Genomic DNA, 16,912 nt, shown 5'->3' with positions numbered 1-16,912 from the left:
TCTCCCTGCTGACTGTGCCACGCGCTTCATTACTCTGATGAGCAGGTTGTTTCTCCAATCATGGATCGTCTTTCCAAATGCACTCTGCGCTACCAAAATTCACTAGAAATCCCAAGTTTCCTTACAATACAACTTTTTAAATAGTTGATCTGTGTAGCCCCATTTCTTCACAATCCATCCTATTTGTGCCAGGATGTGCATTAGTTCCATTACAATGTGGCATATAAGTCTATCAGCCAATTACACCAGCCCATTTGCAAAACTAAGGTACACCTTAATAGTTCCCAAATTAAAGGCTGAACCAGCACTACCTCAAAGGTCCCCGATTCCTGTCTCCCCAACGAAGTGAGCTTCGGTATTCATGTTCGATATCGGCTGGGTAGATCGGCAAACTGAGACGACAGGTGATGGAAACGTGCAACAAATTGTTTTTGTAGGAAACAAGCATGTGTACAGAGTATTTCTGCTAAGCCCCGAGCTTGTAAAACCTCACTTGTTTTTTTCTACTTTGCAGGTATTTGAACATTAAAAAAGAAAAAAATCTGTCTCTGTGGACTTCTGAAAACTAATCAGCTTCATTCATTCCTGTTCTTTTTGTATGCAGTAGAACAGCTGTTGATTTAAGAGCCCGCAAGGCACTAATTTAAAAAACACATTCTCACATTTTCCATAGAACGTGTAAATCAAAATGACAGGGAACCGAATAACAAATAATACTTCAGAAGCTCCTACCAGGCAGCTGACTGTCGTTCAGTGCGCCAGAGGTTCTGTTTATCTACTAACTAGTCCCATAAATTAAAATCCAAGCATTTCACACCATTGGTAATGTTACTGTATGGAACAATGTTGCTGATCTTATCTGTCAATACAGATGTCTGTCCAGGGGTAGTCATCTATGATTGTGAACGACTCTGTGGTTAAAAATGAACAAACAGCAAAAAGAAGAAGCATTGTCTCGCAATAACGAGAGTTTGCACTATTGGCATTGTAAATGACAGTGCCTTTTATTTATGTGTTTTTAAAACAGATAAATAAAAGGCATTGTCATTTACAATGTCAATAGCTTAAACTCTCGCAAATATGAGACCTATGGCAAATGCGTTTGTTCTATCAAAATAAAAAATAACAAGCGTTAGGAGAGAGCAACAAAGCTATTTGAGAAAATAGTGCCTGGAGGCTGTAATTAAAGCCTACTGAGTAACAACACACGTAACAAGGGGAGTCGCATGGGAGGTTACAAAATAAGACAAGGAGGTATTACTAAGCCTATTGACCAATGAACAGCCACAGTATACAGTGAACAATGCCACAAGCCTATGAAAAATATGGGGAAAGAGTGCGCGAAGTTTCAAAGCTCTACCTGAATTCAGCATGCCTCGCAGAGCATGTTTTAAAAAGGAAAACAAAAATAAAAGGCATTGTTATTTGCAATGTCAATAGCTCAAACTCACGTAAATACGAGACCTATGGCATTGCAATTGCTTGTCATATAGTGCTTTAAAGCAGCATTCCTCACTTTTTAGCCACTCAAGGCAGCCCCAGAACACGTTATCGATAATGTGAGAGTCCAAGAAGTTTATTTTAAAGCGGTTTAAAATCAGCACTTTAATCAAACTCAAAGCACCACCAGACCATATTACCAATAACATAAATGAGGGCACATGTATTCGATCCCAGTGTAGGTTTATACAACGCTTTACCTTTATTAGACAGACAGCACCAGGACATATCAATGCATATGGAGACTGAAATATTTACCAGAACATGGCAGTTTTTATATAGGTCTCTGGAAAAGTAAAGGACCGAGGCACAGGGAAGTGAAGTGAATCGCCAAACTGGGCTGAAGCGCTTGGGAAAAGTAAGGGACCGAGGCACAGGGAAGTGAAGTGATTCGCCAAACTGGGCTCTACGGTCGACTAGTGAACCATTAGCCTGCATGTCCTTTTGAAAAGAGTCAACAAAGACTCAAACGGGTGGGGGCGGGTTTGAGGGGGTCAAGAAGGAGAGGGTGGTTCCAAATGGGCACCGTATGAAAGAGATGTTTGTATGATAATATGGTCACTTTCTTTCAAATTATTTTGTGATTCTCTAACAGCGACAGTGTGCTATATTTGGACACATCGGTGCGCTTAGGGAAAAGTAAACATAACAGCATGACAGTTAATAACAGGACAAGAGCTATAATGTAGGTATAGGAGGGACGGTGTTTATGTACGAGGACATGTGGGTCAGCAGTAATTATTTGCGAGAGCTTGTGTGTGTGCGTTTTTGTGTGTGTCCCCGCCAGGCATGGAATCAAAAGCAAGCAGGAATAGCTTAGGAAAGGGCCCAAACATGCTCGAGTCCTACCAGGAGAAGTCCAACACTACGTAAACACAAGGACAATGCAAGCAGCGGCATAAAGTAACAATAAAAAAAAAAGCTGACAAAATGCTTCTTCAAGAGCACATGCTGCATTTAAATGGCATTTAGAGGTTTCCCGTGCCAGTGACCTTGCCACTTAAGAACTCTCTGGCGTTTGTGACCGGTAGCACCACTGCTTCTGAGTAGTGGGGGCGGGGTCAGGGAGTGTCATGTGAGTCTGGGGACGCAGCAGTATAGGAGGGCACAGAGCGCGTCTGATACAGTGAAAGAAACCGTGGTATGCTGCGCTGTTAAAAAGCATTAAATAGAGCTTTGTAACATTTAAAACAAAAGCGCGCCCACCACTTTACATATTTAACGTGTTGTGAATGCTATCGTGAAAACAACAAACACAAGAAAAGTACGCCCGCCAATATCCCACCTTAGGCGGCAGGCTGCTGAAATCAATATGTGCTCAGCAAATTAATTAAGTAAACAAGCACGGATTGAAAAAAACCTAGCGCGGCAGCAAAAGTGATAGTGGCGCGCTGCAATTTAATTAAATAAACAAGCACGGTCCCTAAAGTGAAAGAGGACTGCGCAAAATAACATAACAGCCATTATGTATTTAATCTACCGCAATGTTAAACAACCATACACAAATGGTAAAAAAAAGTGCCTACCCAGTAATTAAAGGACACTGGATAACGCCGCGAGTAAAAGATCCAGTCCGCGTGGGCGGGGTCAAAAGGAGACAGGGCGGTAACAAGGAGGGACTAAAAAGCCTGACTCACAATCCAAAGCCAGCGTTTAGCATCAACGATGACGCAAGCCAGTGGAAAGAAGGGGAGGAGCCTAGACTCCACTTCTGAAATCGGTTTGATTACAAGAAGCCTCTTAGACCTAAAAACCACTCTTCAGAGATGAAACTTTAGTTACTGCTCGTGGACTGCAAATGAAATTCAGAGCTACAATAAACATTTATGATGAGCCGCAACACTATTAAAAAATCACCCTTGTTTCCTTGTTTAAATGATAACATTTGTGCAATGCTATATATTATATATACACAGCATAATGCACCAATGATGTTATGATCATGAAAAGACAAATAATAACCTGCTTTTGCTATGGAACAAAGACATAAATTAATTTGATATAAATCATGCCTCACTGGATGTATGTCGGGACCGGAATACCGCAGAGTCCTAAAGTACAGGCTTTGACTGGATTCACTCAAGGACAGGACTCACTCAACCACCAGGCCTGCGTGCAAATGTCAAAGCAGAATGTGACTGCTATTCCCAACTCCCCTCATGCACAATGCAGTCACTGGCACAGTGCATGGGGGGAAAGCAGCGCCATCGTATCACCATGTAAGACACATGACCAATCATTGTGAGATATTAAAATAAACTCTCAGAGTGACTGGTCATGTCCATAGTGATCCCACCCCGAGCTGCCATCAAAGCCCAGGCTGTGGGGACAGGCTAGCTGTTCCCAAACCAATCCGGGTTTTGCTCTCATGCTTTTTATGCTTAAAGTTGCATGAGAGCAAAGCAAGGATTTGTTGGAACAGGAGAACCCAACACTCAATAGGAGACCAGGAGGGCTGTGCTGTGTTGCTCCATAATAAAGAACTGGTTCAAGGCGTGAAGTGTGCAGGTTGGCTGCATTTCGAGATCTGTCCAACCCGACATGCGAACTGAATTTCACCTGCCAATCACTCACGTTGGCATACCTCTTTAGCTTGTTACACCACCCCATTGAGGTTGCAAGCCTAACTTCCGGAGTGAGCAGTCAGGTGTCCAGTGATTGAAAAGGACACATTTTAAAATTAGGCACTTGGCACCTCACATGGTGGAGCAACGCCCCCAGGCCCCCTGATGATGTACCACCCCTGTATGAAATGTGTAGCTCTACTACGATGTGGGTGCATTGCCGCCATTTTGTGAATTGTGCAGCCATTGGAGAAGTCAGTAGGATAATGTGTTCCAAGAATGAATATCAGTTTTCATAGAACAAACATTTCCAAACTGGATTCATTGCCCATGCATCTCCAAATGATGTGTGGTGTTTTTTCTACAGGCTGAAGAGCACAATAGTTACTTAATTTGCTGAGTCCGCCTGGCTCGAACTTAAGTTGTAGTACCTGATTAATGCAGGAATGACTCAAGAATCTCAGTGGACAATAGGCTGGTCTTCCGAGAATTTACCACTAAACTCTGGTCAAACATTGCCCTTGTGAAATGCCATTCTAGACAGCACAGCTTGCTGCTAACTTCGACTTCCACTTTTAACTCAACAAACTGAAATAGATAGCCATGGGATGTTGTGTTTGCACTAGACAGCAAGCTGACATTTCCTGTCCCTTTTACAAGCTTTTCGGAACGTGAGGCTCTCTGAAATCACGTAGCAGAAAAATGAACATTTGGCACAGCTCATAATACCAGTGTCAGAAATGTCTGAAAAGATTTTTCCCTCGCCAATGAAATACACAAAGAAAAAGAAAAGGACTGATGAAAAACTATCTGGATGAACTTCAAAGAACTTTTTCTTGTACTCCGAAACATAGCTCTGAAGATGTTCCAGGCAACTGTATCCAGATGTCCTGCTACTTCACTTCTGATCTCTTCTAACATCCACGGGGATTTAATTTCACACAACTTTCCCAGTCGTTTCAATGCATGCGATGTATTGAACATTGAAAATTGCCAAAAAATGCATAAAGCAAAGTTCTGTTTAGAGCTGGAAAATATCAAACTGCCTTCGCACCACCTCCTCCCCCCCCCCAATACACATATATTTTTTCAGTCAAGCACATAATGCGAACATTGTTTGGCACTGACACAGTGTGTTCAGCAAAGGAAGTGTCATGCATGTGTTCATCGTGAGGTTTTCGAAGGCAAATTGAGGATACATGGGAGCAGCTTTTTCAGCCATACAGCTTGCTAATAAACCATGAGTATACTGACTGATATTGTAAATGGTAGAGAAAAGTCAACTTTACATTTACATTAAGGGTATTTAGATTAATATGAGATAACAAACTCTTCAACTCCTCAGTATTAAAAGTCCTCTAGTTCTAAAAAGGTTTTCACTTATAGTAAACATAAATATGGATCGTAAAGAAATCAGCATTTACACTCCCTCTTATCACAGCCACACACACAAGGTAAGTCAGACCAGTCTAAAAGGGAGAAATGTGCTTTGCTCCATCTGTGATCGATCTGAGTGCAGTCTTTTTTGGTAGGACTAACAGAACAAATAAACATTTCCAGCATTTATTTTGGTTAAAAAAAACCAATATTTTTCTCCTCCAGCTGGTATTTCTGAACCTCTGAGTTATATAAAATATCCAAGACTAATACATTTGGTGAATCGAGGACCCCTGACCTTCATTTGATTCATGTTGGTTAAAACAGTGTTGCAGATTTCCCCATACGTCTTGAGCAGGCAAATAAGATTACTTTTCATGGTTGCAGAGTGTTGAGGAAGTGGCTATTTTCAATGGTACATATTTAAGAATATTATTCAGAATTTTATGATGTGCTTCGGATGAAGCAAAAATCACCTTATTATTGGAGCAGTGGACACAATTGCACTGTTCCATTCGTCCCCTGGCATCAGCAAAAAATCAGCTGCTCTTTGATCCCTAATCACATGCTCGATGCCCAATTAGATTACCTCTGACCCTCCCATAACCAGCCCCTCTAATTGCTACTGGACAGCAGGTTCATGCATGGTAAACTTTTCTAGGCACAAACATCCCAAAAATACACCTTCAACTTTAACATGCTAATGGGTCACACGTTTATGATTGGCTTTTACTTGAGCATCACGTGCGTTTAACAGTATACTCCCTAGTTATTGTCCTCCACATGGAAGAGATACGAGGGGAAGTAGGAGGGGAATACTAGGTAATGTAGATCTGCACTCACTTCCAGCCCAGACATTAGTAGAGCATGAACGGTGTGAAGAGGAGAGACTTCACCGCAGGAGACTGAGCAGGATAGACAATGTACAACAGGGGGTAGCCACTCTTTCCCCCCATCAATAGATGACATTGAAAGGCACTAAGTATGCCACACTGCCACAGATTTCCTCTCCATCCTACATGTCAATGAGGACCATAATATAGGTGCAGGTAGTGCCATGTGCTCTCTCTGATACCAACTTGATCGCACTGTTAGTCTCACTAAATACTACAGTACAAACTGTGGAAAACACCACTAGCACTAACGTCGCAAAATTATGCTGTGCTACAGCACACAACTCGCCAATTGTATTGCGGGTTCAAACCCATACATATGGTAGTCTGGGGCTGTTTCCCTCAAGCTATCACTAGTGATACATCCATACATAACAGAGAAAATGTGTCCCATTCTTTAGAAGAAGCAACCCATTTACTCTGGTGAGTGAACAGGTGAAGGGCACACAGGTCCAGGATGGGTTTATAAGTCCTCATAGAGCCCATCAGCGTGTCAGTATCCCTGCAGCCATGCCAAACAGCTCTCGGTGTGCACATCTTCGTTGCTCAACAGCAAGGTGCTGCCAGGATTACAAGTGTGCCACCCATTCTAAGCAAACTTCATTACCTTTCTCCTTATTTAACCAGGGAACATATTTTCCAGCTTTTTTTATCTCAAAAACAATTTCCCAATACCAAACTTGAACTTAGCAAAGAGAGCTTACGGCTGGCATTTGTACCTGAAGTGTTTGCGTTTGATCGAGTTTATCTCACAGTTTCTTTCATAATTCAAATTCTGTACATTCTTAAAATTCACTCTGAGTGTCTGAACTATATGTGAAGCTTCACTATTTGTTTGCAGTGCTGATTGGCTTTTACTTGAGCATTAGGTGGCATCTTCTTAGGATACCTATTCTCTGTCCGCATTGCAGTAGGGTTCCATGATGCCATGCAGCCCGATGGCAGCATAAAGACAGACTTCCACTCACAAGAGCAGAAGCAGGCAGGACACGCAGCAGCACTGGAGCCCATCACGATGCTGCAGGACCTCCCCGTATAATGGGGAGAGATCCTGGTTAGGCTCGTGGCAAGGCTAGCAGACCGCATCTTTCACTGTGATGAGGTGTGTAATGACAAGCCCAGTGACATATAGTTCAACCACTTGCGGATCTTCCAAAAACTCTTGAGCAACACAAAGTTTGGTAAGGGTTTACCTCTGACATTACTGTTTGTGGACTATAGGAGCTTCCTCAGCCCCTGGGCACATTGGAGCGCTGTGACAGGCATGGTAATCTTAGTGTTTCCTATAAAATGACAAAGAGAATCTCCAGTTTTCTTTTGGGGAAGGAGGACCTTGAGAGCCAACCACAAAAGGACAAGAGAGCAGGCTAACTAATTTAGTTCTTGACCCATGGCTATCTTGAGTCTGGAGTAGTCCTTGTAAAGGTGTAATATCCGATCCCTCAAGCCCTCCTTTAGGTTAGGTAACCATGCCTAATGTTGATACTGCTCTGCCTTTTTGCGTTCAACCCTTTGTTTTGGCTTATTGCTCGATGATGCATAATCTCTCCCTAGCTTTTTTGTGTTTTGGGCCATTTCCTGCTAATTGTCCTACCACAGCCCTGTTTGTCTCTTTCAGCATGCTAATTAATGACGGTGTGCCACGCCTCCAGTACTCCCTCATTTTTCCTCATTTAAACTTCATCAATTCCGCTCTATTTGCCTGATGCATTTGTCTTTCCGGCTACTTCATATTTGACATTCCCTTCTAACTGGATGCAGTTCCACTAACTTTGTGTGATCGTTACTCATTCTCCTTAGTTTTGACCCACCCCCTGAACATTAACAATCGCCTTTCATCCATCTTGACCTAACAGTTCCATCTTTTACTCCCGCTGGAGCCTCAGGTGCTGGTTTTGGGAGAGGCCATTGGGATCATATGATGCAGGGCTCTTACCAGACTCTCCTATAACATGGGAACCGCAGACTCATTACTTGGTGACTTGTGCCTACTTACCTTTTCTAGTTTCAACAAATGTGGCTTTATCCCCTTCCTCCCCGCTCAGCTCTTGTGGATTAGCTTTTTGAAGTATTTTCAATATTCCTTTAGATGTGGTCAATCATAACTGTTAATAATACTTCCCCCCGCCCCCCCAAAGCTACCTAACCCTCACATGGAGGCCATAAAATCTGGAATAAGATTGGCTTCCTCTAGATTAATTGAGGAGAATCACAAGACCATCTAATGACAATGGTCATGTGGGTAAGGCTGTCAAACAGTTGCCCAATATCCTCTGGTGTGTGGAATCTGAGATATAGGGTGATCCCCATGTTTGGCACCGTTCAGGTTTATGTGGGCCTTGGTCCACAATCTGTACACTGTAATGACCAAGCACACCCCTCCAGCAAGAGGACACAAAATAGATAACTTTAAGGGCTATGCCAGACACCTCACATGTGCTTTCTCCTCAATCTATGGGGTCGGTAACACATTACAAATATTTCCCTACATATAACTTTGCTACATTTGTATATGAAGCAACATGCATTGTTGATACGTTCTGCTCCATTGCCTGTCCCACCATACCTTTGACAGTAGTGAATAAAAAATATAGTTTCTTCATTAATAACCTCCTTAAGGCCTAAATAATTGTGTTCTCTGTACATCACGTATGGAAAGTGTCTGCTAAGCAACTGAGCTTAAATTGCTTGTGAATCGCTCCAGGATAGACCATCCAAATCCTACATCGAGAGTTAAGAAACTCTTTGGTCTTGATGTCTAGCTTCTTAGTGGGCAACAGGAATATTTTTCATTGGAATTCATAAATCTGGAAGTTCCTTTTGCAAATGTAAATCCGTATTTGTAAAGCGCACACGACTCACCCGTACGGGTCTCAAGGCCCTGGGGGCCGCCGTGAAAAATTAAGTGAGCTCTTGCCCAGAGTCAGATTTTTGTGAGCTGAGGCCGGAGCCGGGGATCGAACCGTGAACCCTGTGCTCCGAAGTCAGCTGCCCTGGCCGCTGCACCACACCTCTTTTAACCCACACCTGCACGATTCTTCTTCATAAACCTCTTCTTAGAAACAGACACCCTCTAAACTTCATTATAAACTGGTGATAGCATGTCAGATAATACTGTGCCTACAATTATGTTTCAGTTCAGCTGGAAAGCTATAGCACATTACTTATACTCATAATCTACACTGGCACCCACCAAACATAGACCATATGGAACCTCTAGTCAAAGTTCAAGGATTTATACAATTTCTCTTCTGGCTAAACAAAGAGTTTTGTACTTCACTTGTAGCCGACTTACTGTCAACCTGAGTTACTGCTCTGCTACTAATAAGTGTGTATTCTCAATCATAAAGTTTGTGCTGCTGCTACATTCATGCCGATTTTACATCTACAACATCCATCACCCCAGCCCCTCCACCCCTGGGGCACCCTCCCCATCACTCCATGACACAACGCATGCTCTTCAGCACCATGGGATGTCTCTGCCTGACCGAAGTATCATTGGCTTGCAACAGGATGGGAGGCATGCTGGCTCACAGCACAGCCAGGGCCAAGAATCTCCTACCCTCACTCAAAGTGTTACGTAACGTACCCTTCTTGCTTGTTGTTCTAGCTTAATTAAATGAATATTATGCAATCCACTGTATAACATATATACTGGCATTTGCTACTTACTATACTTCAGTAAATACTCACAGAGAGCACTAAATGAGCAGACATTTATTTGCCCAAGCTTCTACCTGCAGTAGTGTGAAAATCAGCACTGATTAGTGACAAAAGTAGTGATGTAAGAAGGTGCTCTACTATTGTAGTTACTTGAGGTGTAGAGTGTCTTTCAAGGTAAAAATACATAGTTCCATGAAATAATGAAGATAAAACGAGGTTTTCGGTAAAAATCCAGCTACAAATAAAGCATTGCTCAGAGAAAAATTATGTACCTGGTGTAAAAAGAAAATACATCTTATATTTTACCTGTTTAAAAATATCACAAATGGGAATTTCATAGGAATTCATTTAACATCTAAACTACTAAACGTAGGAAGCAGAATAGAGTCACGTCAAAATCATATCTAGAATCTTGGATGGACCTATAAAGGTCTGTAAGGCCAGCACTCTTTTGACTGTATGCTTTTATCCAAAATAATAGCATTTCGTTAACAGAATGTTTTAAACACCTCGCATGCATCCAGCATTGCACAAAATACCATTCATATTGTAATATGAAACAGCAAGACTGTAATTGTTTTAGAGAAAGGATGGGGACTAGATTACCATTGTTTCTCTATGTACAGTGATTTGCTTGGCATCACACAGAGACTGTGTGTGAATATTTTTTTTATCTCAATGTAGGAAAAGTATTAAAAGAACATAACATTATGTGATCTTTCATAACATTAGGGTCACTTTTTTTGGAACATCTCAGATATCTACTTTCTGACAACATTAAATGTATTGTCAAATACATATAATGAATAATAATAATACTGTCAAGCATTGAGGGTGACTCGAAACTTACGTTGAGCCACGAATAACTGTCCATTGTCCACTGCAACATTTAAAAAGAAAACACTTTATAAAATATAGAGAACATTTTTTGTTTAATTTGTATGAGCTTTATTAAGGAAAGCGACAGACTTCTTAGAGAACTTCCAGCCTCCACCCTACCTCAGCACGTGCTTTTTATATTTAAATAGTTCTATTTCAAGTTATGAACACGTCTATGTTGAGCTGCCTCAATGTCTACTGCACCACCACTGACTAGCAGAGGGGTAACAATACGCTTTGCCGTCTTTCGTGGAAATGTAGCTCATACAGGAAGGTACAGTGGTCTAACTTAAAACCTTACTTTCTGTTTCCAACTCCATTTGTGAAGAAACCTAAAAATAAGAAAAAGTGAAATGTGCACTCTCTCTAACGGGCAAAAATGTGTGTTTTAAACCTAAAGTGAAAATGGTTCTTTCAGTCACTTGTATTAAAATGTGGTCATCATGTCACCATTCATCGAGTAGAACACATTGAGTCATTAACAGAAGCTGGGTTTGAGCCAAATGAAGCTGCTGCAATGTTCCATCCAGGCACTGGCACAGAGGTGTCTATGCTAACCAGGGAGAGTCAACTCCATACAAGACTGAGGGGTTTGCTCCATGTTAATGAATTCCACTTAAACACTTTTTTTGTAAATGTAGTATATGAATATTCTGCGAAATTTGCGAGGGATTTTCCCCTTGCAGCTCAGCTGCATATCCCTGTGTTATTAAGACATATAACTGTGTATACCACAAGTGGGGCATCCTTTATTGTAAATAACACTAGCTCACAGCACTCTGGCCATCGAGGGCTAGGGTGCTCCTCAATGCCAGAATTAGGAGAACATGCATTGGGCGCCAATACTGAATGTTATTTGAAATTGTTCATTTGTATATGTATAGAATTGCTATTTCAAATTGTGCATTAACAATGTTTTTAACAATGTTTTTATGAACCAGTAATTGTTGTGAACTGAGAAATGCAACAACAATATATTTAAAAAAACGAAAAAGAGCGTGACATAACACAAATAAATTTTGTAATACATAGCAACATAGAGGTTTAAGTTTTGGTGTTTTTTAATACCAAGTGCAGTGTGCACAACTGAATCAGGCCTCGCTGCCTGTTATAATCGGATCGATTAGCCATGGGAGCAGACTACTCCCGCAGGTTGCAGCACCCATACTAAAAATTGGATCATAGTTCTAGAGATTAGGAGTGCACCTCCAAACATAATTCAGAATTAGGAGAACAGGCATATCACATATCATTAGTTAACAAATGCCAGTAAAGCCCTTCCTCCGGCTACACAAAAATGTATTAACGCATTCCATCGGGAGGCCTTGTGCTGTGATCATCTGTATTTGAAGAGCTAGATTACAGACTCGAGTTTAAGAGTACACTGAGCCATCAAAGACCCTTATTGTGGACGCCCACTAAAACAACAACAGTCATGTAAGCATGTACGTATGTTTGTAGTTGTATTTCTATACAGCAAAGCTACTTCCTAGCTAGATACAACGTGCTAAATGAGCATGGAGCCCAGGAAATATGATTTCTCCTGGCAAGCACAAGGATGTCAGTAGGCCAAATCATAATAGAACTAAACAAAATCAATATTAACTTCAATTTTCTTCAACATTTGCAAAAATTCAAAACGGCCCTACCCTAGGAGCATGGTAATATTACATGGATTCATGTGCATGCGAGAACATACAACTATACAACAAGAAAACAACCCCTTAATGATTGTAAAACAATCTCTAGTCTAGCAACCTCCACCATCCTTTCAATCTGGATCTCTAAAAAGGTCACAGCAATGACACTAAGATGGGGACATCTTTGAGCACTGCTACCCCAGCAACCTGGCAGTCTCTGAATGATTCACTGATAATGAGATCATAGACCAATCAGTACTACAAGAGGCTAATCAAAGAGAAAGACCAGGTCGAACTGCTATATTCATGCCTAATTTCACACTCACCTTAAGAGCTTTACCAGCCATTGATGAGGAATGGAGAATGCCGCAATATCCTGCTCACTGAAGGGCAAGTATCAGTCCACCAAGAGATACCCACATTCCACTAAATTGAGACTAGGTCACAAATTACAACGTTCCTAGCATGTGGCACACATTTTTATTTACTTATACAACTGGAGACCACAATGAATAGCCTGTACTTTACACATTGGTTTACAAGTCTTCCTCCAGTTTCTATGTTAGGCCAAAGGTCGGTGCTTGGTACTCTTAAATCTGAATCACATGCTACCAGAATTGTTGAAAATCAGCAACATTTTCAAATGATTGTATACCATATGTCTATTTTAATGGTTGCATAGTAAATAAATGATGTCCATTTAAAAGCAAACATTTTAAAGTTAAATCTTTGAACAACCACAAAACAGACAAGTAATATGCCCACTTTCAGTTACAAGCGTACAGAAAGACTGTTGGATTAAATCAAAATAAATAGGAAAGAGGAAAATATGCGTCGCCTTACCTTGCAAGGACACACTCCTTGACACCACTTCCCTTTTCTCCTGAAAGCGAGGGCTTTCTCCATGCACATTCATGTCAATGTCCTTTCTTCTAGTCCCATTCATTTGACTTGTGTCCCTGATTACGCTGTTCATGCGAGTTGGGATGGGTTCAAAGGTGGGGTCAAGCTCCAAGATTAGTTTGTTCAGCTGCTCAATTGATTGGTCAATATCAAGAGTAGGAGATGATGATGTGCCGTCTTTATTCAATTCAACATCCACACCATTTATGTTGTGCTCAAACATCACTTTTGATCCAAATGCCTCCTCTCCCTGAATCTCATGTGCTTGGCCTACGGATGGCATGCTTCCTACACCTCGCTGAACAGCACTCCGACTGCTTGTTCCCCTGGTTGGCGTATCAGGCATTTTGGGCTGGTTTTCCAAACTGCTTGAATTGTCTATTGTACAGTGAATACCAAACCTCCCATCAGTGTCAGCAGAGTAACTGTACTGATGTGCATTGACCATTTGCTGCTGACGTACCCAAGTCTGAGTCGAGTAATTGCTCTGGCCGAAGGCCTGTTGCTGAGGGGACACAGGGGGAGTCTCCTGTAGCTGCTGGCCCTTCTTCAGCTCACTTATAACATATGATCTTTCAAACATAGGGTCCACACCTATCCCAAGGTCGGGTGCCAATGCATTTAAGTGGTCCTCTCCAGGGTTACTTCCAAACCCATCTGATAACAGGGAATTCTGACTACTTTTGTGACAGTTGTAGTTACCGTGGTTGTTGGACGGCTGCCCTTCAGAGGAGGACAGGGTGCCTATGCTGTCCACACTATGCAAATCATGGTTCGGCATTTCATCATCCAATATATCAGTCTCTCTTTCTTTCAGCTTGGAGTCTCCGTTCACATGGACCTGAACTGGCACTATGTGCCGGGTCCCACTGTACTTGCTTCGCGCATCGGTCATATCCTTCAGAGGACTGACCGTGTTTGCTAAGCCAAAGCCACTGAGAAGATTGTCCAGCTCAGCCTTCTCTTGGGGACTTAAGCAGCGGTTGGGGCTTTGGACCACTGGTTCCTCTGTCCTGTCTGTCTTCACAGAGGCTGTGGAGTGCCCAGAGTCGCTGCTGACTGAAAGCGTGTGGTCACCGTGATCTGGGCTGCTGCTTGAGGGGACTCCTGGGGCCACATCGGACGTGCTCTTTTTCCTCACTTTGGCATACAAGCTGCCATCGATTGGTCCTTGGGTGTGCAAAACTGGAAAATGGAAGAAATTGGGGTGAGGGGAGAGAAAACAATGTATTAGAATTCCAAATATGATAAAAATGGTGCAGTTAAGATGATAAGAATGCAGAAATCAATACTTCCTTAGTCAGTTGGTAAAGATCACGCGCACTATTCCTACACAAAGAAACATACATCTTGCTCATTTTCCCTACCCTCAAGCTGTGCATTTCATTTATAAACACGCCCATGCAGGCTAGAATTTGGGATACAAAGGAAAATTAGCATTCTCTGCAGACCACCACAGAGATCTATAGGCCAATAAACAGACTGAAAAATAGAACTTCTTATTCTCCCCTTTCTTGGAAGTAAAATTACAAGCCTGTGCTCAGAAGGGCGATGTTTAGGTTTGTTTGAAGATTCACGCTATTAAGGCACAGGTATGTCAGAGACAAGACAAGCATGCATTCCTCAAAGATTTAACAAGGGCTTTGTCAATTCTGGAGATGCATGTTTTTAACACGGGCCTTGCAGTTCCCCATCTGTCAGTCCATAATGAATACACTCTCATGGGTCAATGGCTGTCTGAGATGACAGAGGCTTTATAATAAAGGAGCCTTTTCAAGCGGCATGTTGGATCATATTCTGCGCTCGCCTGTTGATGACCTCAGTTCCTAATGGCATTTAGTCTATTGCTCTTCGTAAGCATGGGTTACAGCTAGAGCAGTCAAGGGATTGGTGGAACATTTAAGGCCATCATGAGTGGTGCGTGCCCCAGGGATTGCCAATGGCTTTTCAAAGGCAAGCAAAAGGAAGCCCGTAGGACAGCTACAAAATGAGAAAATAGGAGGAAACTCTTTTAAAAACAAATCAATGTTTTGTGTGACCTGAGGGGAAAACTACAATACATTCTCAAAACTATATGCATCCTTTCATACACCTGAGGGATGTGTGAGTGGGCAAGCAGAAAATTAACTTGCTATACATCCAGGTCCCATGCACCCCTAGAAGACAGTCCCAGCAAGACAGTAGAAAAATCCAAAACACAAGTGGGTACATGAATGACAAAAAGAGCAGATTGTGCTCTAACTCTAAAAATACTAGCATTGCCTTTTCATTTAAATTCAGTAAGACCATACACAGTGCATACATGCCGCTGTGTACATCCAAATAAAAGGTAGAAAATAAATGGTTGCACTGATTAAATTGAACGCTCCTCCTCTGATAATCTATACCTATAGTACTACTTTTCTTAATACATCCCACAGTATGTTGCCAACTCAAAGGCAAGACTTCACACGTGGTTGTTTTTAAACCTGGTTTCCACATATCAGACTTTCCTTTAAATCAAAGTAAGTACCCAGTACTTGTTGGTAATGGAGCATGTGTGTGCTACACGAAGAGTTCTCTGAACTGTTTATAACCCAGTGAAGTTAGTTGTAAAATTATGTGGCAAGCTATATATAGTTCATGGGTGGCATTACGAGTTTTGGCGAGCTTACTGTAAAAGGCGAATGTCTGTGGTCTGGTTCCTTATCCACAAGATTCGAGTCTTCTCTGTTTTGATTCCCAAAAGAGGTGGTAATAATTATCTTTCTAATTTAGGTAAAATTAAACCCTACTAACTGGAAATCTATACTAACCCACCTCGACCCCACAGTATCACATTAAATAAAACGTTGCTGCCGGCAGGAAGAGACAATTTGCAGAGGCCGCCGCATCCACCCGCAGGGTGGGGGAGGCTCAAGGGCCGGCGCCATAACCCACGCGGTGCCAACAGGGGGATGGAACTGGTCCTGGGCGCCCCGAAGCGGCCAGGACCAGCGGAAACGGGGTGCGCACCAGCCACCCCGACAGGAAGTGACCTTGTGACCTGGGCGCCCATGGAGGCCGACCAATGGCCAACCTTGCTACCTTTGAACCCCCCAATCAAAGGGGGTTCACCTGAAGCCCTTAGGGGGCTCAAGGGGATTTAAGCACCGCCGCTCCCCACCAGAAGCACAACGTCTTCGAAGGAGCTGGGAGAGCGGCGCGACAACGACATCGTTTGAAGAGGACCGACTGCGGCAGGAGGCGGCGAAGGACGGCCACAGCATAAGGACGACCCCACAGAGCGGCGCGCCGGTCAAGTTCTCCACCCAGCTCCCCGGGAACCCGAGGCCGAGTGATCCGAAGCGACGGAGAAAGACGACGAGCTCGGCGGCCTTGCCAAGCTCCAGCGCGGTAAGCAATAGTCCAGTTCGGAGCGCGCATTGAGCCGCTTCATCAGACGAACAACACACATGTGCAAGGAAGTTCAAAGGCGGGTCCAGAATTCCTTCCGACCCAGCGGCGCAGACCA

At 42.6% G+C, this 16,912-nt stretch overlaps 1 protein-coding gene across 6 annotated transcripts in view; it reads right to left on the bottom strand.

Annotated features, from left to right (window-relative positions):
• The window catches only part of TNS3 (tensin 3), an 838,360-nt gene that overhangs the window by 188,522 nt on the left and 632,926 nt on the right, over positions 1 to 16,912 (bottom strand). For all 6 annotated transcript variants that reach the window (XM_086964904.1, XM_086964903.1, XM_086964909.1 and 3 more), the window contains one exon: positions 13,360 to 14,604. In XM_086964904.1, the coding sequence (XP_086821030.1) occupies positions 13,360 to 14,604 (1,245 nt within the window). The remainder of the gene's footprint in view (positions 1 to 13,359; positions 14,605 to 16,912) is intronic.

This window comes from Lissotriton vulgaris, chromosome 4_1 (assembly GCF_964263255.1).
Source record: "Lissotriton vulgaris chromosome 4_1, aLisVul1.2, whole genome shotgun sequence".
NCBI lineage: Eukaryota > Metazoa > Chordata > Amphibia > Caudata > Salamandridae > Lissotriton > Lissotriton vulgaris.
The sequence above is the reverse complement of the archived record's forward strand: the minus strand, read 5'-3'. Positions and strand labels throughout refer to the sequence as shown.